The 22320-nt window shown below is 41.8% G+C and overlaps 1 protein-coding gene across 1 annotated transcript in view; it reads right to left on the bottom strand.

The window, feature by feature from the left end:
- The window catches only part of DOCK5 (dedicator of cytokinesis 5), a 458078-nt gene that overhangs the window by 17566 nt on the left and 418192 nt on the right, over positions 1–22320 (bottom strand). The window contains exons 44-48 of the mRNA XM_053718116.1: positions 21614–21700; positions 14990–15166; positions 13792–13875; positions 13212–13349; positions 7070–7209 (exon numbers count right to left, since the gene is read on the bottom strand). Coding sequence (XP_053574091.1) covers positions 7070–7209; positions 13212–13349; positions 13792–13875; positions 14990–15166; positions 21614–21700 — 626 coding nt within the window. The remainder of the gene's footprint in view (positions 1–7069; positions 7210–13211; positions 13350–13791; positions 13876–14989; positions 15167–21613; positions 21701–22320) is intronic.

Genomic DNA, 22320 nt, shown 5'->3' with positions numbered 1-22320 from the left:
CACTTATGAAGACGCCAGTACTGTTAGTAACAATCACGACAGTGCAGGAGACTTAAAACTAAAAATTCACAGAAAAAGATTGTTGCACGCCATTTGTAGATGTTAAGGTCCTGATGTGACTTTTCCTGTAGATGTCCCTATGTAAATATGTGCAGTAGGAAATGTTGCCAAGATGTCAAATATGCCATTCCAGGGTGTTATCAAATGCCTTCAGGTGTCGAATTTGAAAAGGTGTTGAAAAGTCTCTTGCAAATTGATTGTGATCACCAAGTACTTTTTTTTTGCTGTATAGTAAAATTAGGGCTTTTAACAAGGATCCAAAAACTTGATAGCGGGTTGCGGGATGGAAATAGCTGAAAACATGATATTGCGAACGTAACGAATAGGAAATTAGCAGAAAAGGCCTCAGCCTACAGATTGTGATGGAATCCAAGGTGTTAATGGATTACACATTTTCACATTCAACTAGTGTTTTATGACCCTTAAATGTTCCCTTAACGGCACAAAGCTCTTTAACTTACCTTTGAATAAAGCACTTCAGTTACTTTATAGAAAAAAGTAATATATAGAAAAAAAGTAATATATAGAAAAAAAGTAATATATATGTGAAAAAGACATCCCAGACAAGAGAAAGGCAGAAATGAATGAAAACATAATTTATGCTTACCTGATAAATTCCTTTCTCCTGTAGTGTGGTCAGTCCACGGGTCATCATTACTTGTGGGATATTTGCTCCTCCCCAACAGGAAGTGCAAGAGGATCACCCAGCAGAGCTGCTATATAGCTCCTCCCCTCTACGTCACACCCAGTCATTCGACCGAGAACCAACGAGAAAGGAGAAGCTAAAGGGTGCAGTGGTGACTGGAGTATAATTTAAAAATTTAGACCTGCCATAAAAAACAGGGCGGGCCGTGGACTGACCACACTACAGGAGAAAGGAATTTATCAGGTAAGCATAAATTATGTTTTCTCCTGTTAAGTGTGGTCAGTCCACGGGTCATCATTACTTGTGGGATACCAATACCAAAGCTAAAGTACACGGATGACGGGAGGGACAGGCAGGATCTTTATACGGAAGGAACCACTGCCTGAAGAACCTTTCTCCCAAAAACAGCCTCCGAAGAAGCAAAAGTGTCAAATTTGGAAAATTTGGAAAAAGTATGAAGAGAAGACCAAGTTGCAGCCTTGCAAATCTGTTCAACAGAGGCCTCATTCTTAAAGGCCCAAGTGGAAGCCACAGCTCTAGTAGAATGAGCTGTAATTCTTTCAGGAGGCTGCTGTCCAGCAGTCTCATAAGCTAAACGTATTATGCTACGAAGCCAAAAAGAGAGAGAGGTAGCAGAAGCTTTTTGACCTCTCCTCTGACCAGAATAAACGACAAACAGAGAAGATGTTTGTCGAAAATCTTTAGTTGCCTGTAAATAAAATTTCAGGGCACGGACTACATCTAGATTGTGCAGAAGACGTTCCTTCTTCGAAGAAGGATTAGGACACAAAGATGGAACAACAATCTCTTGATTGATATTCCTGTTAGTGACCACCTTAGGTAAGAACCCAGGTTTAGTACGCAGAACTACCTTGTCTGAATGAAAAATCAGATAAGGAGAATCACAATGTAAGGCCGATAACTCAGAGACTCTTCGAGCCGAGGAAATAGCCATTAAAAACAGAACTTTCCAAGATAACAACTTTATATCAATGGAATGAAGGGGTTCAAACGGAACACCCTGTAAAACGTTAAGAACTAAATTTAAACTCCATGGCGGAGCAACAGTTTTAAACACAGGCTTAATCCTGGCCAAAGCCTGACAAAAGGCCTGAACGTCTGGAACTTCTGACAGACGTTTGTGTAAAAGAATGGACAGAGCTGAGATCTGTCCCTTTAAGGAACTAGCGGATAAACCCTTTTCTAAACCTTCTTGTAGAAAAGACAAAATCCTAGGAATCCTAACCTTACTCCAAGAGTAACCTTTGGATTCGCACCAATATAAGTATTTACGCCATATTTTATGGTAAATCTTTCTGGTAACAGGCTTCCTAGCCTGTATTAAGGTATCAATTACTGACTCAGAAAATCCACGTTTTGATAAAATCAAGCGTTCAATTTCCAGGCAGTCAGCTTCAGAGAAATTAGATTTTGATGTTTGAAGGGACCCTGGATCAGAAGGTCCTGTCTCAGAGGCAGAGACCAAGGTGGACAGGATGACATGTCCACTAGATCTGCATACCAGGTCCTGCGTGGCCACGCAGGCGCTATTAGAATCACTGATGCTCTCTCCTGTTTGATCCTTGCAATCAATCGAGGAAGCATCGGGAAGGGTGGAAACATATAAGCCCTCCCGAAGGTCCAAGGTGCTGTCAAAGCATCTACCAGGACCGCTTCCGGGTCCCTGGACCCGTAACAAGGAAGCTTGGCGTTCTGTCGAGACGCCATGAGATCTATCTCTGGTTTGCCCCAACGTCGAAGTATTTGGGCAAAGACCTCCGGATGAAGTTCCCACTCCCCCGGATGAAAAGTCTGACGACTTAGGAAATCCGCCTCCCAGTTCTCCACTCCCGGGATGTGGATTGCTGATAGGTGGCAAGAGTGAGACTCTGCCCAGCGAATTATCTTTGATACTTCCATCATCGCTAGGGAGCTTCTTGTCCCTCCTTGATGGTTGATGTAAGCTACAGTCGTGATGTTGTCCGACTGAAACCTGATGAACCCCCGAGTTGTTAACTGGGGCCAAGCCAGAAGGGCATTGAGAACTGCTCTCAATTCCAGAATGTTTATTGGCAGGAGACTCTCCTCCTGAGTCCATGATCCCTGAGCCTTCAGAGAATTCCAGACAGCGCCCCGACCTAGTAGGCTGGCGTCTGTTGTTACAATTGTCCAATCTGGCCTGCTGAATGGCATCCCCCTGGACAGATGTGGCCGAGAAAGCCACCATAGAAGAGAATTTCTGGTCTCTTGATCCAGATTCAGAGTAGGGGACAAATCTGAGTAATCCCCATTCCACTGACTTAGCATGCACAATTGCAGCGGTCTGAGATGCAGGCGTGCAAAGGGTACTATGTCCATTGCCGCTACCATTAAGCCGATCACCTCCATGCATTGAGCCACTGACGGGTGTTGAATGGAATGAAGGACACGGCAAGCATTTTGAAGCTTTGTCAACCTGTCTTCTGTCAGGTAGATCTTCATTTCTACAGAATCTATAAGAGTCCCCAAGAAGGGAACTCTTGTGAGTGGAAAGAGAGAACTCTTCTTTTCGTTCACCTTCCACCCATGCGACCTTAGAAATGCCAGTACTAACTCTGTATGAGACTTGGCAGTTTGAAAGCTTGAAGCTTGTATCAGAATGTCGTCTAGGTACGGAGCTACCGAAATTCCTTGCGGTCTTAGTACCGCCAGAAGAGCACCCAGAACCTTTGTGAAGATTCTTGGAGCCGCAGCCAATTCGAATGGAAGAGCTACAAACTGGTAATGCCTGTCTAGGAAGGCAAACCTTAGATACCGGTAATGATCTCTGTGAATCGGTATGTGAAGGTAAGCATCCTTTAAATCCACTGTGGTCATGTACTGACCCTTTTGGATCATGGGTAGGATTGTCCGAATAGTTTCCATTTTGAACGATGGAACTCTTAGGAATTTGTTTAGTATCTTTAAATCCAAGATTGGTCTGAAGGTTCCTTCTTTCTTGGGAACCACAAACAGATTTGAGTAAAACCCCTGTCTGTGTTCCGACCGCGGAACCGGATGGATCACTCCCATTAGTAAAAGATCTTGTACACAGCGTAGAAACGCCTCTTTCTTTATTTGGTTTGTCGACAACCTTGACAGATGAAATCTCCCTTTTGGGGGAGAGGATTTGAAGTCCAGAAGATATCCCTGAGATATGATCTCTAACGCCCAGGGATCCTGGACATCTCTTGCCCAAGCCTGGGCGAAAAGAGAAAGTCTGCCCCCCACTAGATCCGTTCCCGGATCGGGGGCCCTCAATTCATGCTGTCTTAGGGGCAGCAGCAGGTTTTCTGGCCTGCTTGCCCTTGTTCCAGGACTGGTTAGGTCTCCAGCCTTGTCTGTAACGAGCAACAGCTCCTTCCTGTTTTGGTGCAGAGGAAGTTGATGCTGCTCCTGCCTTGAAATTACGAAAGGAACGAAAATTAGACTGTCTAGCCCTAGGTTTGGCTCTGTCTTGAGGCAGGGCATGGCCTTTACCTCCTGTAATGTCAGCGATAATTTCTTTCAAACCGGGCCCGAATAAGGTCTGCCCTTTGAAAGGTATGTTAAGTAACTTAGATTTAGAAGTAACGTCAGCTGACCAGGATTTTAGCCACAGTGCTCTGCGTGCCTGAATGGCGAATCCGGAATTCTTAGCCGTAAGTTTAGTTAAATGTACTACGGCATCTGAAACAAATGAATTAGCTAGCTTAAGTGTTTTAAGCTTGTTTGAAATCTCCTCTATAGTTATTGAGTCAAGAGTCTCTTCCAGGGACTCGGACCAAAAAGCGGCCGCGGCCGTGACAGACGCAATACATGCAAGGGGTTGCAAAATAAAACCTTGTTGAACAAACATTTTCTTAAGGTAACCCTCTAATTTTTTATCCATTGGATCTGAAAAGGCACAGCTATCCTCCACCGGGATAGTGGTACGCTTAGCCAGAGTAGAAACCGCTCCCTCCACCTTAGGGACCGTCTGCCATAAGTCCCTTGTGGTGGCGTCTATTGGAAACATTTTTCTAAATACAGGAGGGGGGGAAAAGGGTACACCGGGCCTATCCCACTCCTTAGTAATTATCTCTGTAAGCCTCTTAGGTATAGGAAATATGTCAGTACTCGCCGGTACCGCATAGTATCTATCCAGCCTACATAATTTCTCTGGGATTGCAACGGTGTTACAATCATTCAGAGCCGCTAATACCTCCCCTAGCAGTACGCGGAGGTTTTCAAGCTTAAACTTAAAATTAGAAATGTCTGAATCCACTCTATTGGGATCAGAACCGTCACCTGCAGATTGAAGCTCTCCGTCCTCATGTTCTGCATACTGTGACGCAGTATCTGACATGGCCCTATTATTATCAGCGCACTCTGTTCTCACCCCAGAGTGATCACGCTTCCCTCTAAGTTCTGGTAATTTAGACAAAACTTCAGTCATAACATTAGCCATGTCCTGTAATGTGATTTGTAATGGCCGCCCTGAAGTACCCGGCGTTACAATATCACGCACCTCCCGAGCGGGAGATGCAGGTACTGACACGTGAGGAGAGTTGGTCGGCATAACTTTCCCCTCGTTGTTTGGTGAATGATGTTCAATTTGTACAGATTGACTTTTATTTAAAGTAGCATCAATGCAATTAGTACATAAATTTCTATTGGGCTCCACTTTGGCTTTAGCACATATAGCACAGAGATATTCCTCTGAGTCAGACATGTTTAACACACTATCAATTAAACCAGCAAACTTGGAAATACTTTTCAATTCAATTTACAAATAATATGAAAAACGTACTGTGCCTTTAAGAAGCACAGAAAAAATTATGACAGTTGAGTAACAATAAACCGGAGAAACTATAAAATCAAATTCTTTCCGGTAAAAACACAATTTTAGCAAAGGATTGCCCCCATTAGCAATGGATAACTAACCCTTAAATAGCAGAAAAAATGTACAGAATATAACGTTTTATATCACAGTCAAAGCACAATCTCACAGGTCTGCTGTGAGTGATTACCTCCCTCAAAATAATTTTTGAAGACCCTTGAGCTCTGTAGAGACGAACCGGATCATGCAGGGAAGAAAACAGACTTGTGACTGAATTTCTGATGCGTAGCAAAAGCGCCAAAATAAGACCCTCCCCCTCACACACAACAGTGAGGGAGATCAGTAAACTGTCTTTAATTAAATAAAATGACCGCCAAGTGGAAAAAAACTGTGCCCAAAACAATTTTTCACCCAGTACCTCAGAAAATTAAACGATTTAACATGCCAGCAAAACGTTTAACATCAAATAAATGAATTGTCATTAGAAAGCCTGCTGCTAGTCGTTCTCACTGCAAGATAGGCTAAAGTTTTATGCATACAGTATTATTCCAGTGAAGTGCCATTCCCCAGAATACTGAAGTGTAAATATACATACATGACAGCCTGATACCAGTTGCTACTACTGCATTTAAGGCTGAACTTACATTATATAGGTATTGGCAGTATTTTCTCAGTCAATTCCATTCCTCAGAAAATAATATGCTGCTACATACCTCTTTGCAGGTGAACCTGCCCGCTGCCCCCTGATCTGAAGTTTACCTCACTCCTCAGATGGCCGAGAACAGCAAAATGATCTTAACTACTCCGGCTAAAATCATACAAAAACTCAGGTAGATTCTTCTTCAAATTCTCCCTGAGAAGGAACAACACACTCCGGTGCTGTTTTAAAATAACAAACTTTTGATTGAAGATATAAAAACTAAGTATAATCACCACAGTCCTCTCACACATCCTATCTATTAGTTGGGTGCAAGAGAATGACTGGGTGTGACGTAGAGGGGAGGAGCTATATAGCAGCTCTGCTGGGTGATCCTCTTGCACTTCCTGTTGGGGAGGAGCAAATATCCCACAAGTAATGATGACCCGTGGACTGACCACACTTAACAGGAGAAACAGTCAATGCCTTGAGATGTTTATATAAAATGTTTAGTTATGAGTATAGAAACAACTTTGCAATTTTACTTGCCCCAGCTTCATATAATCTATCTTAGTGTGTTGCACTTTCACAAGAATATATCTGGCTCTGAAAAGAACAGAATTCCGTGAATGGCAACTTTCTGCATTCAGGGGCATCCAAAACCTCCAAATGCACTTGTCTAATGCTCAGTAAGAACTGGTGTCTCAGAAAGTGTGCACAATGTAATACTGGAAATAAATTGGATTTATTTATTTTATTTTTTAACTGTGTGCTCTATCTGAATCATGAAAAGTTTAATTTTGGATGCATGTGAAAAGGGGAGAAAAATAATTGAGCTATGGTGCAAACAGAATTAATAGGCAGATATATTTGTGATGGGGGGGATATAAAAGAAGCATCAACATACCCTACAGAACCTGGCCTGGAACTGCTACTCCCAGATGAAGAAGTAGACACAGTTGATAATCTTCTCAGAGTTGCTGATGTAATATAAGGAACAACCACAGAACCAGCTCTGCTTAACTTCCGATTTGTCAAACTGGGAGGCTTCAGAAGACAGGAATAAAAAAAAGAAATAGCATTTTAACCTAAATATAGTAATTTTCTTTGTTTTGCTTATATCTAAAAAACATTCACTAAATGCCAAGGGATGGAAAAACAACACCTACTTTAATTTTTGCTGTTAATTGATACAGCCTAACAGGTTGTTCATAGTCAACAAACAAATAAAGCATGCAGCATTTTGATAAAAAAAAAATATATGCTTACCTGATAAATTAATTTCCTTCTTGGCAGTGAAAGCCCAGACGAACATTCATAACCTATGGGAATGACTCGACCTGGCCACCAAAAGGAGGCAAAGACACCCTAAACAAAGCAATAAATATCCCTCTCACTTCCCCTACCGTCTCAGTAGTTCAAGTCGAGGATAAGGAAAAGTGAAGAGAGATACAAGGGGTACAGAGATGCAAACAACTGCTGCCACTACACATTTTGCAATAGGGCTGGGTCGTAAACTAACACTTGGGAATTGGGAAATCAATACCCAAGATGTGGAGTTCATGAATGTTCGGGAGGGAAAAGTAGGAAAGGCAGTCCTAAACACTAGGCACCAACACTTGTAGAAACCTTCACCCAAAGGATGCCCCTGTTAAGGCAAAACCATCAAAATATAGAGAAAGTAGATTGTTAAGCTTTTAACGGCTTACAGATAGAGAGGGCGCCAAGGGCTAAAGGTATCAGACACCAATGTAGTGTAAAAAAATATTTAATAAAAATCAATATACAATCATAAAATCAGTATAAACAGGGACGTCTCCCTAGATATTAAAATCCTAAGTCACAGCTTATTGCTACAATGTGGTAAACAAATAAGAAAAATAAAAAATAAAATGCCTATACGATCTAATTTAAATGCATTAATCAGTTAATAAATGAGCAAAAGGTTACTAAAATATAAAACAATACACGTTATACTAGAGTCTTAGATATGCATATTTCCAGGGGATACAGCAGGTACTCCCAAGTTTACTGTGGAATATAGGATAGCGTGGGACTTTCAAATAAAGGAGGTAGGTTACTCCTGAAAATGTTCCATACACTTTGAAATCGTAGTATAATGCTTGTTTCAAAGAATACAACAGTGTTAAAGCAGTACTTTACTTTACTTTACCGCCTGTGAAATCTTCAGTCACACCAAGGACCGCTACGAGAGCCAAGGCAGTCTCTCCCGAGCTGCAAACACAGATCACACACGTGTGTACGGACGGCGTCTGACGTCACGTCTCGTCCGTTTGTTTCCTATGTGGAAGTTTGACAGCGTGCTGGTATCGAGTGTTACGAAGTTGTGGATGTTGTTAACTCCTTCAGTGTACAAGCACTCTGTTATGCTTATACTTGCAAACACAGCTGGATATTTGAATTCATCCACACTGTCAGAGCTTAAAAGTTGTAGTAACAAAATTAACCCGGGTTAAAAGATAGCAATGTTGTTCAGAAATAGGGTGACATTTAACCACTCCTGGTACACTGCTACAAAGTCACAAGGTAATCGACGTGTTTCACCCACCTGTGGGCTTTATCAAGATCCTATATTCCACAGTAAACTTGGGAGTACCTGCTGTATCCCCTGGAAATATGCATATCTAAGACTCTAGTATAACGTGTATTGTTTTATATTTTAGTAACCTTTTGCTCATTTATTAACTGATTAATGCATTTAAATTAGATCGTATAGGCATTTTATTTTTTATTTTTCTTATTTGTTTACCACATTGTAGCAATAAGCTGTGACTTAGGATTTTAATATCTAGGGAGACGTCCCTGTTTATACTGATTTTATGATTGTATATTGATTTTTATTAAATATTTTTTTACACTACATTGGTGTCTGATACCTTTAGCCCTTGGCGCCCTCTCTATCTGTAAGCCGTAAAAAGCTTAACAATCTACTTTCACTATATCTTGACACTCTTTAGGGATAGTGTCTCTTAGAGAGGTGCTTGGTATTAGTTCCTAAGCGCACATCTAACCTCTGTTTAATCTCATCAAAATATAGAACTTTGTGAAAGTGTGCAATGAAGACCAAGTTGCAGCCTTACAAATTTGTTCAACTAAGGCATCATTCTTGAAGCCCCAAGACAAAGATACTGCACAAGTAGAATGTGCTGTGATTTGTAGAGGGGGCTCCTGGCCTGCCTCCTTGTAAGCCATGCGAATCAGACTTCACAACCAAAAGGAAAGTGTAACAGCTGAGGCCTTCTGCCCCCTTTGCTTACCAGTCTCTAAACCAAGATCAACCATTCAATCTCCAGGTAGTCAGTCTCAGAGTATTTAGGTTTTGGTAAAAGAACGGCCACCGAGTTAGCAGGTCCTGATGAAGAGGCAACCGCCAAGTAGAAACAGACAAATACTACGACAGATCTGAATGATCTCCATTCCATTGTCTGAGCATAAACAACTGTAATGGTCTCAGATTAAAGCGGGCTAAATGGTATAGCATCCAAAACCGCAATCATAAGACCTACCACCTCCATGCATCTTGCTACCGAAGGTTGAGCATTGGAGTGAAGCAGGCGACATGCCGTCTGAAGCTTCTCTCTGTGCTGATCTGTGAGGTAGATGCACATACTGACCGAGTCTATGATCGTTCCTAGAAAGTTTACCCTCGTAGCTGGGATGAGGGAGCTCTTTTTCAGATTGACCTTCCAACCATGCACCTGAAAACAAGAAAGTAACCTCTTCGTATGACCCTGAGTCACTGGCAAGGATGGTGCCTGAACCAGAATGTCGTCCAGTTTAGGAGCTACTGCAATTCCCTGTGACTAGCAGAGCTCCCAGCCCCTTGGTGAACACTTGGGGTGCAGTAGCTAGTCCAAGTGGAAGCACAACAAACTAGTAGGGCTTGTCTAGGAAGGAGAACCACAAAAAAGGTAGTGGTCTCTGTGGATTGGAATGTGAAGGTACGCATCCTTTAGATCTATTGTTGTCATAAACTGACCCTCTTGGACCAGGGGATGGATCTTATTGTTTCAATTTTGAAGGTGGGAACCCTTACAAACCTGTTTAAGCCCAGAATGGGGTGGAACGTCCCCTCCTTCTTGGGGACCACAAAGAGATTGGAGTAGAACCCTATTCACCTCTCTGAGTGGGGAACTGGAACCACCAAGCCCATAGCTATGAGAGGTAGTCAACACAGTGGAGTAGTAACTATTTCTTTACTGGGTTTCCCGAAACCCTTGAGAGAAGGAATCGGTCTCTTGGGGAATGGGATTGAAAGCCTATTATGTACACTTGACAAACGAAGGCCAGTACCCAAGGGTCCTGGATGGACTGAGCCCAGTCCCTCTGAAACAGAGATAGTCTGCCCTCCACACGACCTGATCCCTGGTCGGGGGCAATTCCATCATGCTAACTTATTGTCTTGGGAAGCCTTCTTTGGCTGTTTTTTCCTGTTCCACCCCTGGGTGGACTTACAGGTAGCCCTGGGCGAGTCTGTGTTAGACGCTTCAGCGCTCCACTGGTTTCTGTTTTGGTGAAAAGGATGAAAATGTCCCGCCTTATGACTCTTGGACTTAGACTTCTTGTCCTGTGGTAGGAAAGCTCCCTTCCCACCTGTAACCGTAGCTATAATAGAGTCCAGACCCGGACCAAAAAGGGACTTGCCCTCAAAAGACAAGGATAGTAGCCTTGACTTAGAAACAGTATCCACTGATCATGACTTGTGCCACAAGGCCCTCCTGGCGAGAACTGCAAAGCTAGAGTTTTTAGCATTAATGCGGATGATTTGGAGATTGGCATCCCTGATGAAGGCATTTGACAACTTTAGGGGCTGGATATGTTTCTGGATCTCCTCTAGAGGAGTTTAAACAGTAATTAGATCCGCTAAAGATTTGTACCAGAACTTGGTAGCCCGCGTCACCGCAGCTATTCCTAACGCCAGTTGAAACAGAGCGCCTTACTGCAGGAACAACCTTTTTAGGTATCCCTCAATCTTTCTGTCTAGAGGATCCTTAAAGGAAGTGCTATCCTCAAGCAAAAAAGTAGTGCATTTAGCCAAGGTGGATATGGCACCATCAACTTTAGGAACACTCTTCCATACCTCCGCGTGAGCAGCGGGATCAGGAAACAATTTCTTAAAAGCAGCAGAAGGGGTAAATGGGACCCCTGGTTTCTCCCTTTCCTTGGAGATGATATCCACTATAATAGGGGGTACAGGAAATACCTCAGGAGCCCTGCCTCTAGGTCAAAACACTGATTCAAGTCTCTGGACCTGTTCCTCCTCAGGCAGCTTTGCCGCCGGGACCCCTAGGGTAGATAGAACAGTATTAAGCAGGAGCCTGAGCTGATCCACCTTGAACCTAATCATACCCTCCTCAGAGTACCCTTCCAATTCTTCTTCAGAAGGGTCAAAGTAAGGAAGTTCACCTTCAGAGCTGACTAAGAGTTCGTCATCAGACAGTTGTCCATAACTGTCTGTTGTGGCCTCCGCCAAAGCATTTGGGCTACGTAATGGAGAACAATGTTTAGTCTTTCTCTTCCCTGCAACAGGCATAGCGCTCAGAGCAGCAGACACTGCAGCCTGGATACGGGCCGTGAGTTCATTGGGCAAAGGGACCTTGGTCGCGGTCGTGGGCTGTTGTACAGGAAAGTCTGTATCAGCCAAAATGTGAGAATCCACGCGAGTGCCTGCTGGAGACAGGCAATGCAGAAATTCCTCAGCGTGCAGTCCACTTTGGCCTGGGAATGAGACGACAGGCAAGAATTGCATAATTGTGCTGATGGGCAGACTGTACTTAATTTGCACAACATACATTTATTATTGTCGATGGAATGTACTGAGGAAGACTCCTCCAGACTCTCTATTAGTATAGAGTTATCCATAATATGGCAGAGTATAACGACAACTTTCGTGAGCCTCACAGCGGGGTACCCCAGGCTTCTTATGCACAAATCAACTGTCCTCCTTAAAACCTGCTCGGAGGGAGCTGCCTTGCTACAGCTCTCCTGAAGGTCTGTTGCACAGTGGAGCTGAAGTGGAAATGTGGCAAAAGAACTGTCTACGGCGGGAATCCCCGTCTCTGCCCACCACTGTATTGACTTAAGGCATGCGGAATATAGTAGTGATACTAACCCACAAAATTGGCATTGCCTTAGTCTTCGCCCTGCACACCTAATATAATGATTGACGGGAATCTGGTATCGAATGCTAGTGCGGCGGTATCACAAACACCATTGCGAGTGTTATAACTTTCATAAACTAGGACTGTATGTCACTGGTCTGTGTCCTGTAAAACAGCGTGAAATGCTCCCCTCACAGCCACATAAAGCATACTGATACTGGCTGTTTACCAGGTACACTGGTCTAATTATGACTGGTCACCGCCTGTTGCAAAGGGGCATGAATGTGCACATAAACTAGAGACACAACATTACACCTCCTCTCTATTAGACAAGTTGCCATGAGAGAGGGGACAACTTACACATGTTAAGTCTGTAATTTAGTGTGAGTAACACGCGTTACCAGACAGGGGATTTAGGAAACGGGAAAGAGGCGTTGGAGTCCCAGTGTCGACCAGTATTAAATATGTCAATACTTTATTGAGATTTATATCGCTATATCATCCCGGCTCTCAAAGAAAACCAAATCCATGTTAAAAACATATTTTTTTCTACTTAGCACCTCTCTCTGCCTAACTCCATGACATGAGGCAAAGAACTACTGGGAGGGTAGGGGAAGTGGGAGGGATATTTATAGCTTTATTTGGGGTTTTTGCTTCCTCCTGGTGGCCAGGTCAAGTAATTCCCATAGGTTGTAATTGTTCTCGTGGACTCTCACTGCCAATAGAAGGAAAAAAGTAGAGGAGTAAATAGAAAATACCTCATAAACAGAGAATTGTGAAATAAAAATGTAGTAGATAGAAATAGTTTAAAAGGAATTAAAAAAATGTACAAAAAGGAAGAAAAAGGTGAGGAGAAAAAAAAAGAAACCAGGCTGTATGTGCCACCTTGCCTACAACATTGACATAAATTTCTCAGTAACCTCTCACCAGAGTGATTGTTCCACACAGCTTTGCCACCTTGCTCCTCAAATCATGAAAGCAGGAAGTCAGTCTTTGATGCAGAGGCCGAAGATTCTCAGTCAGCTTCTCGCCGTGAATCCTTATTCCTTGCTCCAGGAGGGGCATCTGGTGGTGGGAGGGATAGTGAGAAGGAATGTAAATAGGGACGACAATAAACACAGGTCTACGTTATTTATAAAGATTTAAGTATAAGTCTAATGTAAAGCAGCAATGTGTTGCATGATCTTTAATGGCTGTAAGGCATTGTGACAGCCACAATGCCCTGAGACTGGCTGCCACAATGCCTGGCTGTAAGGCATTGTGGCAGCCAGTCTCAGGGCTGTCTTCTTCTTAGCTCTCTCTTTCACACCAAAGAAGAAGACTGCAGTTGGGTGGCATATGGGATATTAAAATGTGGGGGAGAAAGAGAAACTGCAGAGTTATGGTTTTGAGATTTTTATTATCAATAATAATACACATGTGCTGTTGCAATTACGGCAGAGAAAAATACTGAATTAGAAGGGTGTAGCATAGAGGGCATTGCAAATCCACAGAGCACAGTACATACCTGCAGAGCAATCAGCTCCTTCAGAAGGTCTATCTTATCCTGATCTGAAGGATGATCCTGAAGGTAACATTCAGTGAAGAAGGCCTTAGTGGGAAGGAGAGATGTGAAAGAGATAAGAAAAAAAAGGCAACAAACACAGATAGTGAAAAAAAGATGACAGTGAAAGAGATATTAAACAAAAAAATGAGTAAAAAGTGGAGAGAGAGATAAGTAAATAAATAACAGTATTACGTTAGATAGAACATATGAGATAATTGCGGTTAAGAAACTAAGGGCCATATTACAAGTGGAGCTCTAAATAGCGCTTTTATGAAAGCGATATTGGCGCTCCACTGCTAATGTGCACAGGTATTAAATATTTTCAGCAATGTGAACGCGACCTCACGTTCACATTGCTAAGAAGCATTGCGCTCAAGAGAGCGTGCTTCCAAGGGCTCCTATAGGAGCCTCGTTCTGATGACGTCAGAGACAGCATCAGAAAATCACTCAGCGAAGGGGGTAAGTAGTGCAGCGATGGGCAGCAAACTTAAATATATATGTATACGCTGATATACATATATATTTGTGTGTTAATATGTGTATATAAGCATATACATAGATATTTACTGGGAACACACAGTTCCCATAGACCGCAATGTAAAGGCACTTTTCAGTGCTGTTATTTTTCTAACACCCCACTCCCACCAACTTTATCCCCAAAATTACTGCCTAGTGCAGTTATTATATAAAAAATAATGATGCTGCTATCTTTACTTTTTTAATAAAATACACTAGGCTGTATTTTGGGGGCATTGGGGGCAGATTTATAAAATTAACCAGAAATCTGATCTCTGGTTAATTGTATAAGCGCTGATTGCTACCGCAAGCTCGCTTGTAATGGCTGATGTTTTTGTCGTGCTTTGCGGGCGCGCAATAAATTAGCGATCCTCTCGTAATCTAGTCCTAAATCAGAAAAATAAGAACATATAACAGGGAAGAAAAGGTGAAGGTAAAAAGTATACGGGGCAATGAGTGAAGGAAATGAAATACATAAAATAAAGGAGAAAGTATGAGACAGAGAGGAAAAAAAACAAGTACAGTAGAAAAAGAGTGAGACTATGAAGTGTGATAAAAAAAAAAAGATAAACAAGAAGGAATACGTGACATAAGTACCGGATGCTACATAATGAAGTAATAATTGTTAAGGGTCTCATGTTACCTTCTCATAGTTGGAGAATCCACCCATCACAGCAGGATCAACAATGCCACTAAGCAGCATGGAGAGCGGGTGCAGGGACAGGCTGCGGTCTGCAGTATGCTGTTGGACTTGGTGACTGATTTTCTCATTGGTCATTTCCATCGTCTCAATGGCATTCTGAAGTGGGCTGATCTCCTCCTAGGAGAGTAGGTTTGTGTTTATATAGACAGGAACCAAGCAGGGAATACAAATACATACTCATTAAAGGGATTCAAAGTGAGCAAAGGTGTATTTCGATTTTAAAGAGAAGCATATTTGAATATGCTTCCATTAGCAAAAATGCTTCTAGTGAAACTTATTACTGCTTTTCAACAGCATACGCACATATGCTGTGAGGGCCGTCCATCAGAGAGCAGGTGGTGGTGTGTATTATGTTGTGAAAACTTAAAGGGACAGTATACAACAATTTTCATATAAATGCATGTAATAGACACTACTATAAAGAAGATAAATACAGATACCGATATAAAAATCCAGTATAAAACCTTTTAAAAACTTACTTAGAAGCTCCCAGTTTAGCACTGCTGATGAGGCTAGGCTGGAACACCCAGTGAAAGGGGCTGTGAAAGCAAGAACAGGCAGACACCCCCCCCTGCATATGAAAAGACCCATTGCACAACCAGGAGTCTGTAGACATCAGTATACATCTAAAACTTTGGGGCTTGGTTAGGAGTCTGAAAATCAGCACAATCTTTTTTAAAAAATAAGCAAAACTATACATTTTTACAAAAACACTCCCAGGCGGGCTCATCTACAAAGCATTTATGCAAAGAAAAATCTGGTGTACAATGTCCCTTTAATTTGTGTCATACAAGCCACTGCTGATTCTCTGAGAAGGTTTAGCATTTATGTACTGGTGCACAAGCCCTAACACCATGGGGCATATTTGTCAAGTTCCGTATGGAGCTTGTTGCCCTGTGTTTCTGGCGAGCCTTCAGGCTTGCTGGAAACACAAGTTATGAAGCAGCAGTCTAAAGGCCCCTGTTTCATAACCTGTCCGCCTGCTCTGAGGCGGCAGACAGACATTGCCACAAATCAACCCGATCGAATACGGGTTGATTGACACCCCCTGCTAGTGTCCGATTGGCCGCGAATCTGCAGGGGGCGGCATTGCACCAGAAGAACTGCTAGTGCAATGATAAATGCTGAGAGCGTATGCTGTCTGCATTTATCGATGTGCAGCAGACATGATCCGCAATATTGGATCATGTCCGCTCGCACGATAATTCGGCCCCATATGTGCGTATGCTGCTGAAAAACAGTAATAAGTTTTACTAGAAGCATTTTTGCTAATGGAAGAATATTGGCAAAAAGTTTCAATTTAAAATTAAAATGCATCCATGCACTTCAATTTTCACCTTTCTATTTATTTAATAAGTTGAGGTGTTGTAGGTCTCGAGTATTTTTCTGGTCTCAGGGTTCAACAAATCTGTTTAAAATTTAGAAGCCAGACATATTTTTAGGAGTCAGACGGTGGTATTTGTATATAGATATATGGAGAATAACTGAAAAAGTTAGGAGCCAGTGGTAAATGTCTAGGAGCCAATGGCTCAAAGGCTCCTGGGTCTGTTCAAAAGTTTTAATTGTCTTCAAGATATGGTCTTATAGAATATATGTTAGCCCCTTTAATTTCCATTTTTTGAATACCTTCATAACTAAACTTTCCGCAAATGAATGATTACCCCAAATTGGTAAGCAATCAGAGAGATGGTGATCAATCTGTAATTCTCTATTCAATTTATTCTAGGCCCTAATAACATTTAAAATTGTTTTTCTGGCTCTTATTGAATTTGGGATGTCTTTTTCTGCAAGATGTAGTAGCCCTACTGGTGTCACAGACACTCTCTTCTGCTTGATACGAGCAATGACTCATGGAAGGAGAGCAAACAGGTATGCTAGACTGAAATCACAAGGAACTGCCAGGACATCTATCAGAGTGGCCTGAGGATCTCTTGCCCTTAAACCATACTTTGGAAGCTTTGCGTTTTGACCAGACGCCATCAGATCCAAGTCCGGAAACCCCCCACCTGAGGGTTATCCTTGAGAACAATTCCGGATTTAGAGCCCACTCCCCGGGATGAAAAGTCTGTCTGCTCAGAAAATCCGCTTCCCAAATGTCCACCCCTGGAATGTAGATGGCAGATAGGAGACAATCATGAGCTTCCGCCCACTGCAGAATGCGAGTCACCTCCTTCATGGCCAAGGAACTCTGAGTTCCTCCCTGGTGGTTGATGTAAGCCACTGAGGTGATGTTGTCCGACTGGAATCTGATAAACCGGACTAAAGATAATTGAGACCAAGCTGTCAAGGCATTGAAGATTGCTCTCAACTCCAAGATGTTTATGGGAAGAGAAGATTCTTCCCAAGACCACAGGCCCTGAGATTTAAGAGAACCTACCCAGCCTAACAGGCTGGCGCCCAGTGTCACAATCACCCAGAAAGGTCTCAGGAAGCAAGTGCCCCGAGACAGATGTTCCTGTAAAATCCACCATGAGAGAGAGTCTCTTGTCAGGGGGTCCAAATTTATACTCTACGACAAATCGAATGGTCTCTGTTCCATTGACTGAGCATGCAAAGCTACAACGGTCGTAGATGGAACAGAGCAAAAGTAATGATGTCCATGGAAGCCACCATCAGACTAATCACCTTAATGCATTGAGCCACTAATGGACGAAAGGCAGACTGGAAAGAATGACAAGCAAGAAGTTTCGATTTTCTGACGTCCTTCAGAAAAATCTTCATAGACAGGGAATCTATGATTGTCCCTAGGAAACACTCTTGTAGTTGGAACTAGAGAACTCTTTTCCAGATTCACTTTCCACCCGTGGGAATGTAGAAAAGACAACAACATCTCTGCATGAAATTTTGCTAGATGAAAAGATGACGCCTGAACCAAGATGTCGAATGTTTTCGAAAAATATACAGAGGTATTGCTATACTGACTCTGCTGAAACCTGGCATTTAAATGGTATAGATAATAACTGCAATGCCGAGATTTCATGCAGTTATAGATACCAAGAGACAGGACAATTAAGGGTGCCTATCGATCCTGCACAGTGCTGCACACAGAAATGGACAATATAGAGGAACTGACGCTGCAGAAGAGCAATATGCAGCCTATAATTACAGTGTCCTGCAGTGACTCTTATAAGCTCGGTCCCCACACTGCCTATAGTTGTGTGCATCGCTACACAGGAGCAATATGCTCGCTTTGGTTTCCCGGTCCCCACAACGTCTATAGCTGCTTGAAAACCTGGTACTGCATAGAAGCATCCTGTCTGCTCACTCTGATCTGAAGGCAGAGCATGCTGGGAAATGTAGTTCACGCTTGTGGCAGAGAGCTGGTGGCTACGTTCCCTAATGTGTTCCAGCAAAACCGATCAGGTCAGAACTGAACATAGCAATATAGTGATGATCCAGAGCTTGTCATATGTCCTGCTCTTTCTGCAGACATGCTGCATTTTCTGCGATGACATCGCAGATCGCAGCATGTTCTGCCTTGGGGTTCCAAGGCTGGCTGGATTTCCAATTGGACCTGGATTTGTCTGGTTTGGAAGAAGAAGAAGAGGAGGACTTCTGTCATTTAAAGTTGCGAAAGGAATGAAAATTAGAAGTCTGTCAACCCTTAGGTCTATTCTTCTTGTCCTGAGGTAGGTAAGATAACTTTCCACCCGTAATCTCTGAAATTAATTCCGTCAGACCAGGCCCAAACAGAGTTTTACCCTTATAAGGTAAAGCCAACAGCTTGGCCTTTGAAGAAACATCAGGCGACCAAGATTTTAAACACAGAGCTCTACAAGCTAGGACAGTGAAGCTAGACAACTTAGCTCCCAGTCTAATTACCTGCATGTTGGTATTGCAGATAAAATTATTGGCTAATTTAAGAGCCTTGATCCCATCTTGGATCTCCTCAATCGTATTCTCCTCTGATATCAAATCAGACAGGACATCGCACCAATAAGATGCTGCTCCCGCAACCGTAGCAATACTTGCAGTAGGTTGCCACTGTAATCCTTGATGGATGTACATCTTCTTTAAAGGGTCAGTCTACACCAGAATTTTTATTGTTTTAAAAGATAGATAATCCATTTATTACCCATTCCCCAGTTTTGCATAACCAACACATTTATATTAATATACTTTTAACCTTTGTGATTATCTTGTATCTAAGCCTCTGCAAACTGCCCCTTTATTTCAGTTCTTTTGACAGACTTGCAGTTTAGCCAATCAGTGCCTGCTCCCAGATAACTTCACGTGCACGAGCACAGTGTTATCTATATGAAATACATGAACTAACACCCTATTAGTGGTGAAAAACTGTTAAAATGCATTCTGAAAAGAGGTGGCCTTCAAGGTCTAAGAAATTAGCATATGAACCTCCTAGGTTAAGTTTTCAACTAAGAATACCAAGAGAACAAAGCAAAATTGGTGATAAAAGTAAATTGGAAAATTGTTTAAAATGACATGCTCTATCTGAATAGTAGTTCTTTTAGCTAGAGTAGAAATAGCTCCTTCTACTTTAGGCACAGTGCGCCATGAGTCATTATCAATTTTTCTTTGTTCTCTTGCTATCTTTATTTGAAAATCATGAATGTAAATCTTAGCAGCCAGCCCATTTTAGGTTCAGCACCATGGATAGCGCTTGCTTATTGGAGGCTGACATTTACCCACCAATAAACAAGCATAACCCAGGTTCTCAACCAAAAATGGGCCGGCTCCTATGCATCACATTCCTGTTTTTTAAATAAAGATAGCAAGAGAATGAAGAAAATTTTATAATAGGAGTAAATTAGAAAGTTGCTGAAAATTGCATACTCTATCTGAATTATTAAAGAAAAAATTTGTGTTTAGTGTCTTTTTAACTAATAAGGATAACTATGTCCCAAAATGGATCCATATGAGGATTAACCTCAAGTGCTGCTGTCCTTCAGTACCTAGAAGGCAAAGGCACTTACCTTAGATCCAGCTGCAGGACAGATAACCGCTACTTAGGTGTGACAGGTACTCCATTCCCTGTCATGGACTTATAGGAAAATAAAGAACAGAGTAACCAACTCTGGCTTTCTACAAAGGGGTAGCAAAGTGTTAAAAGAAAAGCAAAGACTACTGCCTTTTAACTGCTAAATGCCACCACCACTCTTACTAAAGAGACTGACGTGGACACAGCTAGACCCCAATCCTTGCTTGCAGGGAAAAGTACATATAAAAGGATTAAATATCTTCAGACACCATCTTTGCACATCCTCCTTCATTGACAGAGGCAAAGAGAATGACTGGGAATGATGGTTAAGGGAAGTTACACTTTACAGCTTTGCTGGGGTGCTCTTTGCCTCCTCCTGCTGGCCAGGAGTTGAATATCCCACTAGTAACTGGAATGACATTGTGGACTCTCCATGCCATAGGAAAGAAATAAACTCAGACAGGCACTTCAGTGCATGATAAGGTAAGTAATATGTCACTAAAAATCTAGAATCTTAGGTTTTACCAATTTGTGGTGAATCAATATATCAACATAGGCAGGGAAATACAATACGTCCATGCTTGAGGGTAGGAATGAGAAACACAGCTATCTGTTATATGATTACTATAGCTACATCTGAAGAAAAAAAAAAAACAATAATGAAAAGCAAGTACCCTTTGTGAATGCCCCAAGTACCCCCAGGGGTACACGTACCACAGGTTGAGAAACTAGGCCCTAAACTATACATATTTAGATCATAGAGTATTTTTTTGTTTGTTTTTATATAGTAGACCATGTACCATTTTAGTAGCCCTCTTTTACATACCTCTTCTAGTTTATTTATATCTTTCTGAAGATATAGTCTCCAGAACTGTACACAGTATTCCAGATGAGGCCTCACTAATGATCTGTAAAGTGGCATAAGAACCTTGCTATTTCTGCTACTAATACCTCTCCCAATGCAACCAAGTATTCAACTGGCCTTACTGGCTGCACTGCTGCATTGTGCACTAAATTATAAATCATTTGAAATAATAATTCCCAAGTCCATTTCTTCTTTAGTTACAGTCAGCAATGTACAATTGAGACTATAATTGGCCTTCGGGTTTTTGGATCCTATAGGCATAATTTTGCTCTTGGTAATATTATATTTCAGATTCCATTTATTTGACCAGTCTTCTAGTTTTTTAATATCACTGTTCATTTGATCATCCCCTCCTGGAACATCTACCCTGTTACAAAATGTTTGTATCATCAGCAAACAAGCAAACCTTCCCCTTAAGCCCACTTCCAATATCACTTAGCTGTAAATCACCTATGTTGTATCACTCTCATGTGCTTCAACATTTCGGCATCATGTCCCTTTAAAGATTTACGCTTCAGAAGGAAATAAGGAAATACTTTTTTTTAATGCTGTCAAAATCTAATAGCCTGTGCTTCAATTTATTATGAAGCCATTTATTGAATGTGATGTATAAGCTAATTTACACAGAAAAACGTTGAGCTCGTCCTCTACAACTTTTTAACATAAAAAAAATAAATGTGTGCAGTCAAAAAAACTTGCATACAGCAACATCATTTCACAATAGTCACAAGGGGTGAATATATATTCTTATGGGACTTACAGTAATATAATGTTTAACTTCAAACCACTTTAGGATCCCTGGGAGTTTGTATGCTGTGGTGAACGTTGTCCTCTCAATCCACATAGTCTGTGAGAAACAGGAAGAGGATTAGGCTGAGAAACATCTGTCAGTATGCTACAAATATAAATCTAAACAGTGCATTTCCTGCTTCTGGTAATAATTGCACTTTGTACAATTCTGCACAGAAAAGTGTGGCTATAACCAATAAACCTAGAATAATTATGTATACACAGATTTGAAAATCTCTCTGTACATAAAGTGTATATTTTTAGGTATATAGAGAAGTACACAATACAGTACTAATATACTGTATTACTTATTAACCGAATTTATAATTCCTATAGAGCAGGGTTCTTCAAACGACGGGTGTGTTGTGTGTGTGTTGTACGAGAGGGTGTGTGTGTGTGTGTCTTGTATGAATGTGTGTGTGTTGTATGAGAGTGTGGTGTGTGCTGTATGAGAGTCTGTGTGGTGTGTGTGTGTTGTATGAGAGTCTGTGTGGTGTGTGTGTGTGTTGTATGAGAGTGTGTGGTGTGTGTGTGTTGTATGAGAGTGTGTGGTGTGTGTGTGTTGTATGAGAGTGTGTGGTGTGTGTGTGTTGTATTACAGTCTGTGTGTTGTGTGTGTGTTGTATCAGAGTGTGGTGTGTGTATGTGTTGTATGAGAGTGTGTGGTGTGTGTGCTGT

The sequence above is a fragment of the Bombina bombina genome, chromosome 6 (genome assembly GCF_027579735.1).
Source record: "Bombina bombina isolate aBomBom1 chromosome 6, aBomBom1.pri, whole genome shotgun sequence".
NCBI classification, from domain to species: domain Eukaryota; kingdom Metazoa; phylum Chordata; class Amphibia; order Anura; family Bombinatoridae; genus Bombina; species Bombina bombina.
This window is presented reverse-complemented; position numbering and strand designations above follow the sequence as displayed.